General features: G+C 41.4%; 1 protein-coding gene across 2 annotated transcripts in view; it reads left to right on the plus strand.

Annotated features, from left to right (window-relative positions):
• myo6b (myosin VIb) overlaps window positions 1-12,628 on the plus strand; it is a 31,259-nt gene that overhangs the window by 14,218 nt on the left and 4,413 nt on the right. The window contains exons 19-32 of one of the 2 annotated variants that reach the window (XM_053844649.1): window positions 506-544; window positions 630-723; window positions 1,722-1,852; window positions 2,112-2,189; window positions 2,268-2,397; window positions 3,103-3,193; window positions 3,463-3,613; window positions 5,009-5,217; window positions 5,284-5,362; window positions 6,868-7,028; window positions 7,122-7,172; window positions 9,473-9,576; window positions 11,615-11,749; window positions 12,099-12,317. In XM_053844649.1, coding sequence (XP_053700624.1) covers window positions 506-544; window positions 630-723; window positions 1,722-1,852; window positions 2,112-2,189; window positions 2,268-2,397; window positions 3,103-3,193; window positions 3,463-3,613; window positions 5,009-5,217; window positions 5,284-5,362; window positions 6,868-7,028; window positions 7,122-7,172; window positions 9,473-9,576; window positions 11,615-11,749; window positions 12,099-12,317 — 1,672 coding nt within the window. The remainder of the gene's footprint in view (window positions 1-505; window positions 545-629; window positions 724-1,721; window positions 1,853-2,111; window positions 2,190-2,267; window positions 2,398-3,102; window positions 3,194-3,462; window positions 3,614-5,008; window positions 5,218-5,283; window positions 5,363-6,867; window positions 7,029-7,121; window positions 7,173-9,472; window positions 9,577-11,614; window positions 11,750-12,098; window positions 12,318-12,628) is intronic. The other variant, XM_053844650.1, reaches the window with a different exon arrangement.

Below are 12,628 nucleotides of genomic sequence, written 5' to 3' on the forward strand. Positions count from 1 at the left end.
AACATGATTGACATTTTCTTTTGGTCGTTTTGACACGAGTTCCTGTTGGACCCCACTTCAGTTATCGCTCAGTTATTTCATGTACTGTTGAAAAGGTCTCCTGAGCTTAAATGGTTCCACATTTTGAAGGCATAACGTTTTTCTTCTTTCATGTTTTGTGTTGGTGTCAGTCTTAATTGATATTCTGACTCCAGAGAATCCAGTATTCTTGTTTTAATTTAACAACACTTGCTTTCTTTGTGGAGCCAAAGCTAACAGCATGCAGACACATGACTCACACTCTGTTTATCCTTGTGTTTTTAAAAGACCAGCTCTTGAAAACCTCTTGTTTGTTAACAGGCTTTCAACCACTCGTAGATGTTTTTGGGTTTACTCTATTTGTTTGGTGAAACTGATTCTGTTTGCTCCCACTGAAGCTCCCTCGTTCATTAATTATGAAACAAGTTGTTTGACTCAGAAGCTGAGGTCTTTTTCTTTGGATAATAAGCTTTGTTTATCGTTCCAGACACAGCTCAACCTGCTGCTTGAGAAGCTACGCAGTACAGTGAGTGTTTGTTACAGTTTTGAGCTGCAAGCGAATGCTTTTCAATAACTGCAGCAGGAAATATGATCCATGTTCCTCTCCCCAGGGCTCAAGTTTCATCCGATGTGTGAAGCCCAATCTCAAAATGGTCAGTCACCAGTTTGAGGGGGCCCTAATTCTCTCTCAGCTGCAGTGCTCAGGTGAGCATAAATTTGTTCTCAGATGTCAATATTACTTCAATTTATGTATCTGACGCAAGGAAAAATAAATAAATACTGTTAAGTATGCCACTGAATTGAATTCATTTTTGAGAATTATTTGACAGACAGCTTTAAAATACAATGTGATTTATAAATTATCATGATAAATATATTGTTCAGGAATCTATCCACACTATGTCCCACACAATGCCACTAAAATACAGTCCCAGAGTGACATGTTAGCATGTATGCACTGATATTAAGTGCTATATAGGCACAATTATGAGAACAGCATGCATAATGTATGCATGCTTATAAACATATGTGCCACAAATGGAGGTGAGGCTAATTCTGTTTAATGTGCAGATAAATAAAGTGATTCTGCTCAGCTAAGATGTTTATATTATGTTTATATTACGTTTCGTCCTGATAAAGTTATTACTCATGAGGACGCGATTAGAACTTTTCAGTCAGCAGTTAACAAGTTTTACATTTTGAAAGAAGCAGAGCAGATTTTTTTATTTTATCATTATAAAAATGATATTTAGCCTTTATTGAAACTCGCAATTCAAAAAAGTATTTAACTTCAATTAATTTCCTAGACTCTATTTATTAATTTGTATTTTTATCCTTCCTGTCATGTTTTATTGAATTGCAATTTGCAACTGCCACTAAACAATGAAGTGATTTCTCAATAATTTAGCGATGATTTTATGTTGATAATTTCAATGAAACACTGTTGTGCAGTGTCTACATATCAATGCTAAACCCCAGCTGATTTATTCGCTAACTACTGTCAATCCTGTGGCAGATTTTCTGTTTGTTTGCACCAATTATACTTTCATGTTGTTGCTCTTCAACGCACACATTGATGAGTGTCAACAATGAGACGTTTTAGTCTTTGTTTGTCGACTTAATTGCTTAAATTTAAACCCCGCCGACCATGGTACGAGTGCAACTCTGCTGCATGATGATTATATTTTCTTTCTATTTCGAAGGAATGGTGTCGGTGTTGGACCTGATGCAGGGCGGGTTCCCCTCGCGGGCCCCTTTCCATGAGCTCTACGACATGTACAAGAAGTACATGCCAGAGAAGCTCACACGTCTGAATCCACGGCTCTTCTGCAAGGTGCATATAGTTTGAATTGTTTCCGAGAATGTGCTAAATCTAACACACACGTTCGCCTACTAAAGTGGTGCCAACTGTACCGCTGCGTTTAATACAATGTAATCAGTTTAAGATAAAGCCTAATTAGTTGCGTAATTTAGCAAACACAAGAAGCCTATGACCACTTGAACATATTTGGGAAATGATTAAGTGAGTAAGCTCATTCTGCCCTCATTTCTGAATGCATAAATCATAGTTATTTTTTCTTGTTTCCTCCCAGGCTTTGTTCAAAGCTCTCGGCCTGAATGATGTCGACTTTAAATTTGGGCTGACCAAAGTGTTCTTCCGCCCTGGGAAAGTATGTAACCAAGCTGGTTTCATTGTAAGAGAATTATGAAATTGTATTTTGCATTCATTTATCTTGCCTGTTTTTAAGTTTGCAGAGTTTGACCAGATCATGAAGTCCGATCCGGACCACCTCGCAGAGCTGTTGAAGAAAGTGAATCAGTGGCTGGTGTGCAGCCGCTGGAAGAAGGTCCAGTGGTGCAGCCTGTCTGTCATCAAACGTGGGTAGAATAATAAATATAAATCACCCTGTTGTACATCAGCAGCAGGAGTCTATTTTGGCATACGTTGATTTATTGGTATCGAACTCAACTGCAAGTGAAGTAAATTATTTCTGATTCTACTGATTAGTCGTTCACATACAGTGCCGGACCATAAACATGATTGAATATTTCCGCTTGGTTTACTGTACAGCTCTGCTGGCCACATTCAATCAGTGTATATTATTGCCGTCACTCTGAATTTTGTGACGATGAAACAGAAGCAGTTCTTTGAATTCCAGGTGCAGCCATCGATTCGCCCCATTAAACAATGTCCCAGTCAGCTACTTCTGCTTTGTCGAAAAGGTGTCACTGATGCAAGAGGAAACTGCTGCTGCTTGGACACATGCATGAGTGGAAGGGAAATTTATGTCTCGTGATGTTTAGCCTCTTTTCTAAATTGAGAATTCCTAATTTGAAACATAATTGTGGGGCCCACTAGATGGCACTCTTAGAATTATATGAGGTTTCATTGAATTTGTTGAATTGAATTAGTTGTTCAAGTCCATTTTACAGCAGACAGTGCCATCTGGTGGCCTCTGAAAATCAGGACACTGCTTCATGAAGCCTCATCTAGCCATCACCAGTAGTTGGCCTCAGCTGTTCAGACATGATTTATATTATAACTTATTCACCATGTGATGAGATGCTAATTGTTTGTCACAGTCCGAAACAAGATGAGCTACCGAGCCCTGGCCTGTATTAAGATCCAGAAGACCGTCAGAATGTGGTTGTGTAAGAAGAAGCATAAGCCCCGGTGAGTCTCCTTTTGATCCATTGTTCCCATTTTTGTGTGTTTTTCGGTGTGTTTTGTCTTCCCACGCATTGTATTTTTGTATCTCAGTTGAGAAGGTCATTGTGAATAGATGTCTACTTGTCCTGCAGCTGCAAATTCCACTCCAGCAGTAGTAAAAAGGGGTGCTCTTCAAAGGAGTTTTTGGTGTATGTGAAGGGCAGATGCAACACATGTTGATAAAACTTTATGGCGTAGAATGATCTGAAGTTATTTTGTTTGCTTCCGAGCAGCATTGATGGAATGGTCAAGATTAAAAACCTGAAGAAACATATGGAGCGATTCAACGAGGTGGTGAATGGGCTGAAAGAGGGCAAACAAGAAATGGCCAAACTGGTGAAAGAGCTCGCGGCTTCCATAGACGCTCTGTTGGCCAAAATAAAGGTGAGTCAGAACATTTTTAAAGCAAATAGAATAGAAACTAGTGAAGGGATTGATGGGGTGTGTTTAAGCCCCTAAATCTGTACAAAACCAAGTGCAGTCTTTTTCCCTTTTATGTACCTGAAATACCAAAACGTGTTGATCAGACTCTATCAGAACTACTCTGTGAACAATCAACAGGTGCGACGATGCCATCAATGGTTCCTAGAGTACTCCTGATTGACAAAGAAGCACCTCCTGACCTACTCTTTCCCCCAATCAGAGTTTTCTTCTCCCTTATGTTCCTCTATTATCCTGTTAGCAGCCTCACCGTCGACACTTGTGGTGTTCCGAGTGCTCGGAAATTGCTCCTGGCATGGTGTCACATGGTGAATAATGCATGAGATGCCAATGCCTGTCATTCAGACATCTGTACATCGGGGACAAGCGCACGTCGTCTTCCCTCCCTGTCAGTGTTGGAGGCCAGCTCTAATGAGTCTTCACAATAAGATGACCTCTTCTCTCCCCACTGAATGCCTGACAACTATACTGGGGAATTTAGCTTTGTGGCTCCGGCGCCCGTGTGTCAGTCAATTTGTGTTTATGTGAGCTGTGTGCCACAGTGCAAATGAAGAGTCAAGTGGGCATCTTTTATGTCCCATGGACAGGAACTTCATGAAGACATCCAGGAAGTAAGCTGAGAGTTGCGTTCATGGCCGAAGTGCTGACTTCCTCCAAGTGGGATTATCCTTTCTTATGAGTTATTTCTATCAGTAGAAACATTATTTCTCTGGATTTGGCACAAACATTTTGACAAAATGTCTTTTGACCAAAGCTAGACAAACAGAAGTTCTACATCCACATCTGAACAAATATATGATGCTTAAACCTGTTCATTTCCATTCATTCATGCCTGAAAAAAAGGTCTTTATTTCTGCAAAATGATGCAGATTAATTACCTTACAATAACTTTTTTCTCCACTAGTTTTTGGTGCACAGCGTTGTACAATGTGACATCACAAACAAAATATTCATGATTAAACGTAAATGAAATTGCACTGAAAATTGAAACTTAAAAAAGATTTAACCTAAATTCCATCATCCTGGTGTTAAAAAATTAATGTGATTGTAGAAGACTGTAAAACCACAAGTTAGTGGCGGGTAGCGGTATTGTGAAATGTTATTAATAAAACCGTGTCCTAATTTTCAGTGGCCACTAGATGTCGCTCTTGGTTTAGAATTGATGTGAGGTTTCAAGGAGTTAGTGGTTGAAGTCCAAACATTTTACAGCAGACAGTGCCATCTGGTGGCCACTGACAATCAGTACACTGTTTCATGAAACCTCATCTAACCATCAACGGCTAAGTATAAGACTTGAATCATTCAGACTGAGACATGTATTGTCCTTTTGACCATCAGGGCACAATAATGACTTGGAAGCAGATCGACACGGAGTACCAAGTTTTGGTCAAACGCTCGGAGCAGCTGCTCTCGTCCATGCAGAAGAAGAAGCAGGAGGAAGAAGAGACCGAAAGGCTGAAGCGCATCGAGGAGGAAATGGAGAAGGAGAGGAAAAGGAGAGAGAAGGAAGAGCAACGGCGCAAACAAGAGGAAGAGGACAGGCGATTGTAAGTGACGGACGGCTGGACCTAAGGGACTCTCATGACTCATTGATGATGAAAATTGTATTGCAGAAAATCTGAAATGGAACTGAAGAGGAAGCAGGAGGAGGAAGACAGGAAGAAAAGAGAAGAGGAAGAGAAGGTTTTACAGGTTGGTAGAGACAAACCTTTTCATTGAGAAAAAAAACTTTTTTCATTGGATTTAGTACAAGAATATTATTCCTCTTCTCGACCTCATATATCATATCCAAGAACCTCATTGGCTCCTATCCATTTCCTAGCTGGCCAACATGTCAACAATGTCTTCTTCATTATTTACACTATTATACTGGCAATTGATGGCAAAATAACACATCAATTGATGCTTGTTTAGTTAGCAATTAAGTATAGCCTCATTGCAAAGAAGAAAGAAACAGTATTTGGGCTGTAACCCACTTAAATTTGCCAAAAGTGGGTCCAATTTGTTTACAGCAGGATTAGAGTGCTTATTAGCTTCTGCCTTCCAGAATTTGTTTGCAATTTATGCTGAAATGCAAATTGAATTATTAGACATTGAAGGAGGGGAAAAAAATATTGCTGTTAATTTGCCGCAGAAAATAAACCAAGTGTAAAATAGGCATCTGTTCTAGTATCCGTGTGGTGTTCAGGCATCACAGCTGCTTGAGGTGTGTACATCATAAAAGACTGCCACAAATATGCACCTGGGAATAAGAGACACAAAAGAAGTTTCTCTGCAAAGTGTTCTTGGAGAATAATATGTATAGAAACAAAGAAAAGTTCTGGACATGAGGGGGGTTTTATATTTAAAATATTGTGCCTTTCAAAACTTGCATGACTCATAAGGTGATTTTTTTGTGGTACAAAAGGTACTTGGAAAGTCAAATTAAATATTAAAATATGGAGAAGTAGTACCTGATGCCAGTTTGACCTCTGTGGCAGGTAAATGCTGACGTTATTTCCACATTCATTGGTTGGATTCATGATTGATGATTCCGCTCTGCCCAGTTTCACCTAACCCAACGATTCGCTTTTCTTTCCTTATCGCACTCTTACCATCATCCGTCTTTGCCTCTTCCACTCGTTCACTTTTGATGTGCGCCTTTGTGTTCCCTGCTCAATAATTTCTCCCAGCTGACATTCCAGCATCGGAGGTTCTCATTCGAGCGCCTTTGTTTCCCTTCTGGCATTTCTCTGGGCCAAGCCAGTTAATCTTCTTCATTCTGACCCCTCTGTCTTCCCCCTGCGAACAATCCGTTCACCCAACTGTCCACGCTACACTTCATCTTTGTCTGTTTCACAAAATTAAGTCTGGGACAACACACCAACTAAAGACACACAGTTTATTCAACCATTTGTTTGCACTCTCGTTGAATGTTTATCGTGATTTCAATTCCATGTTATGTTATTTAGGCCATAACATTATGACAACATGGTAAATATGGAGTGGTACTGGCGACAGAGACAGCCCAAAACTGCATGCTTCTGTAGCCTTTTTTGAAGACCTTGGGAAGTTTTGAAGTGTAGTAGTGCAAGACTGAGAACTGCAAGTGGATTCACAATTACGCTGGCACCGTTTTGTTACACTGTATTTGTGCCAAGGATTTTAATAGGAGCATTGCTGATCTGAGACTACATGTATGGCTATTGTGACTGCAGGCAGAGTTGGAGGTCCAGCTGGCTCTGGAGCGAGAGGAGGAGGCTCAACGCGCCACCATACTGGAGCAGGAGAGACGAGACAGGGAGCTCGCCATGAGGATCGCTCAGAGCGAGGCTGAGCTGATTTCTGAAGAGGGTCAGGTGGATGCCAGCCTGCGCAGGTACCTGAATGCAAACACAGCTGCTGAACTTCAGTCATTTACCCTGGCTGGCATCTGTAACGGCAGTTTCCTCTGTTGCTGTGTTTCTCCCAGCGGTGAGCTTTTTTCAGACCTCCCTATCTCTTCATCTTCTGCCAGAGCCATGTAAGATATGAGTAATATTTACTCTGCCCATGTCTCATCCACTTCTAAGTGAATGAATGAATGAATGAAGGAGTCTTCATTCCCTCACGGTCACTGTCTACTAATCCCTGTCTAACCCCCTAGTTAATTCTTCAAAAATACACCTGTGTCCATTATGCTCACAAATGTGAGTTTTTAGTTCTTCCATTTGTAAACAGCTCACAAAGTTAGAAATACTACTAACACCAGTTCGCTAGGTCTTTCATCTTTTTCTTTTGTCTAATCTCTGTCTTCCTTTTGCAACAGTATCTTAACAGTAGTTTTATATCCAACAACTTATAATTCAATTGTACCTTCTAGTTCCAAGAATATAGTTGTGCATTTAACAGTTTAGAACTTCACAATATATCACAGTACTGTGATGCGGTATATCATGATATCATGAGGCCACAAATGCTTAGTTCCATAAGCTTCACTACCAAGCCATTTCCTCTTTGCACTTGGGTCGTGTTTTTGTTTTTCTGATCCAAGACTGATTGTAACAAGCCAGGTCTTCAATTTTACCTGTTGACAAACGTCATGTATTGGAGCGAAGGTGTCTGTGGTACGTGGTTCTGACGGACTCCTGCTGTGTTGAAAGGCAAACGAAGTCTGTGGTGTAGGAAGTAGCTGCCAACAGGCTCTAATCTTGTTAGAGTTGGCTCTGGCATCACAGCTTCCTATTAGTTAGTTGAACTCTGGCAACCCAAAGAAGATCTGAAAGAAATCACCACCAAATCCCACTTTGATATCGATATTCGAAACGACAGTGCTCGACTGGTAAATAGCACTTCTGCTTCCCAGCCTTGCAGGTGTGCAGGAATAGCGAGAGTGCGGTGACCTGACTTTAACTCCGCTTTTGAAAATAGTCATTTCCTGAAATAGCGGAAAGCTCTGACCATCGCTTCACTTCCAGCTCATGCTTTACACCTGAAACAAGAGCCGCCGCTTTTCCTCTGCACTTGACGATCCTGAGTCATGGCAGTCAGGGTCTGTTTCCAAGCGCTAAGGACTATCTGCATAATGATTCCTGATGGCTGGACTCCTCTGCAGACTGTAAATAGAGGACTTTAATCTGAAGCATTATTCAATTAGGAGCCTGATCTCCGCAGGGAAGCTGCTGATGCGGCTGTCGTGAGCCTAGACATGCAGCAGCCATGTGTCAGCCAGCTATCCTTTTGGACAGGTTCATGAATCATTTTAAACTGAGAGACCTGTGGCTGCAGGGCCACACAAGGGTCTCACGTGTTGTTGTCTGCTTTAGTCTGCTTTTGATAAAAACAAATACATCAATTATCAAAGTATTTGTCAGACTTCAAAAGCATTTCATGCCATTTAATTGTCTTTCTCCCACAGTTACATTTTCATTATTTGTTTTCCCCATCATTCACTTATTTTTGAGTATGCTATAATGCATCATGTTCACATTTTGACAAGCTATGTCTTTTTTTTCAGTAAAGACCTACATACACTATGTTTAAATTTTGATAATTCATTATCAATTAATTATCGAAAGTCACTGGAGCCCGTTGAATTTTGATTTATTTTTATTTTTATTTTTCACTCCCTGCAGATTAAAATTACAACAATTACTACAAGATTTTATCTTTATCATTTATAGGGGAAAAATAGCTGTTTCAAAAGTTTTGCTGGAAGCTGGACATCTATGCCAATTCTACAACTCAACTACAAAAAAGTCAGTGTATAAAAAAAAAAAAACAACTTGTCCTTGCTTTTCACAACAAATGAGAATAATAATTAAAAAACTGAAATTCGAAGGCACTCAAATTTAGAGGTATTTAATTGTTCATTTTGTAATTGCAATGAACAAATTGAACGCAAGCCAGTCTGAAATCTGGTTGACAGAAGTACAACATTGTTGCTAGTATTTTGACGGTTATGTATATGAAGTTGTGGGGGAATATGAAATTGAAGTCTGTGGAAGCTCGGCAGGGCACACACCAACCGACTCCTCGTAGTTTCATGTGTAGTGGCACACTGGTTTTAGACCTATTCGTCGCGTCCACTGAAGCCGACTCCAAAAGGTCACATCTTCACCCGGGTCATCAAGCTTTTTGCTCAAGCAAAATGACGCTGAACATTTGCCAGTTTGCGCTTGTTTGATGTGAAGCATTTCGTCGTCTGAAATCGTTTCCACATTGGTTATTACTGCTTGTACAGCCCCATATTGTCGGTAAAGACGACAGCCAGGAAGCATATGCTGCGTCACCGGTATAGCAACAGGATCCTGCAAATGATCATGCCTTCTTCTGTGGCCACAGGGGTCCTCAGGTGCAGGCCACCAAAGCTGCAGCCGGCGGGAAAAAGTACGACCTCAGCAAGTGGAAGTATGCTGAGCTGCGAGATGTCATCAACACTTCCTGTGGTGAGAAAAACTGCAACAACATACAGAGTAGACGGCCAGGCAACACAGGCAGATGTGAAGTGCATTATACCCAGTATGCTCACCACTCTTCCTGTTCAATAATTAAGAAAATGTTTTGGCGCGTCTCCCACCCAACAGTGCGCACTGTCATGACCGCAGGGCTGATTGGCGGGCACTCTAGCATTTTCTCGCACTAGTTTTTGAGCCAGCAAAGTGCTTCTTGGAATTGCTGAATGTGCAGCTGTGCTTACCGTGGACACGTGAAGACTTGCCTAACAAGTCGAAAGGCTCATCCGAGGATGTTTCCACAGCTGCAGCCGCTCAACTATCGGAGTTTTCGCTGGCACAGAAAGACAGTCATTATGCAGGATGGCAGACTTGTGATCTTCCTTGTCATTTCCAGCCAATATCCCTGCGGTCGGCAAGAAGTCTTCCACTGTGTGCGCCACTCGAATCAGTTCCCATACTCCGGGTGGGATTCCGAGGACATCTGGCTAATTTGTCAAAGCTTTTGCACCAAAATTGTTTGTTGGTGGTCCAAGTTCTTTTTGAGATTCCAAAAGGGAACTCGCCTAAATCTGCATGGCATATTTTCTAACATGAAAATAAGGCCACATATACAGTCCCAGATCTGCTCCTCACATGAAATGTGTTATAAAGAAGTCATTTATGAAAATGATATTGAGTTCAAGTTTCCAAAAATAAATTTGCCAACAGAAATAATGGAACATGAATTACCGTAAAATCCAGACTATCGAGCGCTAAATTTAAGAAGGTAAATAGGTTTTTTACATACATGCCAGTGGTGCAACCGGCTTAAAAAATGCATGAGGATCACTTCTAAACTAGTTTGGAAAACGGGCTCCCGCATGGAGACAGACTCATAAAACAAACTCGCTAATCTTCTGAAGTTGAATCATGAACTCCTCACATCTTTTATTTACATTAAAGCACTCAAAATGCTCTTAAGCCTGTAAAAATCCATATATTAGCTGCGTTGCTGTATAAGCCGCAGGGCTCAGACCGCAAGAAAAAAAAGTAGCAGCTTATAGTCCAAAGATTACAGTAGTCTGTTCCCGCTGGAGTCAAGAGGAACAATAACAACATTCAGTCCCAAGTTTTTCCGTCACACTGAAACCAACTAGCTCAGAGCCACGTTCTTTCACTCTGCTTGGTCACAGCCCCCTGAACACACCTACTGGTCCGTTCAAAGCTTATGGGCAAGTTTCCTCAAAATGATCATTTGACAACTTATTGACATTTTCAAGTTTGAATTATTGACCGGAAAAGTCACAGGTGCCGCATACCCTGCTTGAGTAAAGTGCCCCTTTTGTTGGAGTCCATTTTTTTCTTCATTCTTTAGGGGAAAAATGGCAAATTCTAATTAATTCCCCCAAAATGTATTCTAGTATCTGACATACCAGTGATTGAGAATTGTTCCCCCGATCTGCACCAATATTGCCATTTTTGTTCGAGGTGGCCCTATTTCCTGACTGGAGCATCTGCTCCAGAATGCCTGTGCAGCTGCCTGTATTTTATAGCACATATTGACAACATTAAAATATTTTAGAATATCCAGGTTCCCACTAGAGCTGACCAGAACCCATCCTGATGTCTATACCTGTAAGTGGTAACCAAAATAACCGGCCACCAGTGAACACTGGAGTTCATATACTCTTTTTGGAGTTGGACTTTATTGTTATAGAAATTTTTTTTATGGCTGTCAGTTATCAAGGCCAAGAGCAAGCCTCTGATCTCATAAATCTATTCATAATTATTCACTATTGTCGTCTGTTAAAGCGATTAAAAAAGAATCCCTGATGGATGTGAGTGTAATGAAGACCAGCTTTACTTTGTACGTGTTCAGGAGCATAATAATAGTATTTTGAAGGTCACTGAGACACAATGACAGCAAAGTCGATCCCAGATGTCTGATTTAAAGTGTGAAAATTATATATCAGCCCAAAAAGACGCTCCAAGAGTGTTTCTTTCTTTCTCCCTGTCGCGCATTTTCGCTGATTGTATGTTTCGGGGACAGATATTGAGCTACTGGCCGCCTGCAGGGAGGAGTTCCATCGGCGTCTGAAAGTCTATCACGCGTGGAAGTCCAAGAATAAGAAACGCACAGACGATGGCAGCGATCAGAGGGCGCCTAAATCTGTCACTGACTACGGTGAGTGTAAACATCCGTCTTTCAGTCCAGCTGATTTCTAGTTACAGGTCTATACTTAAGGTTTGAAAATACTCTTTAACAGTGGCACTGACTTCATCAAAGATACTTTCGGACCTGTGTAAATAGGCTTAGCTCCGTCAGTGGCTGACCTTAATACGACTAAGGCAATACTGAAAGTGAGTCTTCTTTGTAAACTGAGCCGCAATCGGCACCTTTCAGTTATAAATAATCGGACATTTGAAGTCCTTAATTCCTGAGGATGTCACCGGCGTCTCCACATTCAGAAGTGAGGAAATGTTCTTTACCATCTCCACATGAAGTTGTGATGAGAAATGTGCTTTGACTTCAGCTGAACAGAACCTGACTCCTGCCATGACGGCGCAGCATCAGGAGGTGACCATGAACCGTCAGCAGAGATACTTCCGCATCCCCTTCATCCGCCCCGCCGACCAATATAAGGACCCCCAGAACAAGAAGAAAGGCTGGTGGTACGCTCACTTTGATGGGCCCTGGATCGCCAGGCAGATGGAGCTGCACCCTGACAAACGGCCCATCGTGCTGGTGTCAGGTGAGGCTTGCTTTCAGGCAATCAAGCCTCTGACAAAGTGTCTTCTTTTTAAAGATGGCAGCTGATGAGGCTGTTTAGAGGCACAAGTGATGATGATTAACTGCAGGTGTCGAGAGAGTCACAAGAGAGAAGTCAATTATCTGGTCGTTTCGGACTTTGTGTAGCTGCCAGGTTGAGCTTGCGTCCTTCTTCCTAACTGGTCCGTAACCAAGCACAAAAACAGCACTTTTGGGGCCATTAAAGTCAAGATTTTAACCATGGCATTCACCAAGGTACAATTTTCAACTTTGATGTCACTATTTCTAAAGGCT

The sequence above is a fragment of the Synchiropus splendidus genome, chromosome 16, assembly GCF_027744825.2.
Source record: "Synchiropus splendidus isolate RoL2022-P1 chromosome 16, RoL_Sspl_1.0, whole genome shotgun sequence".
NCBI classification, from domain to species: Eukaryota; Metazoa; Chordata; class Actinopteri; order Syngnathiformes; family Callionymidae; genus Synchiropus; species Synchiropus splendidus.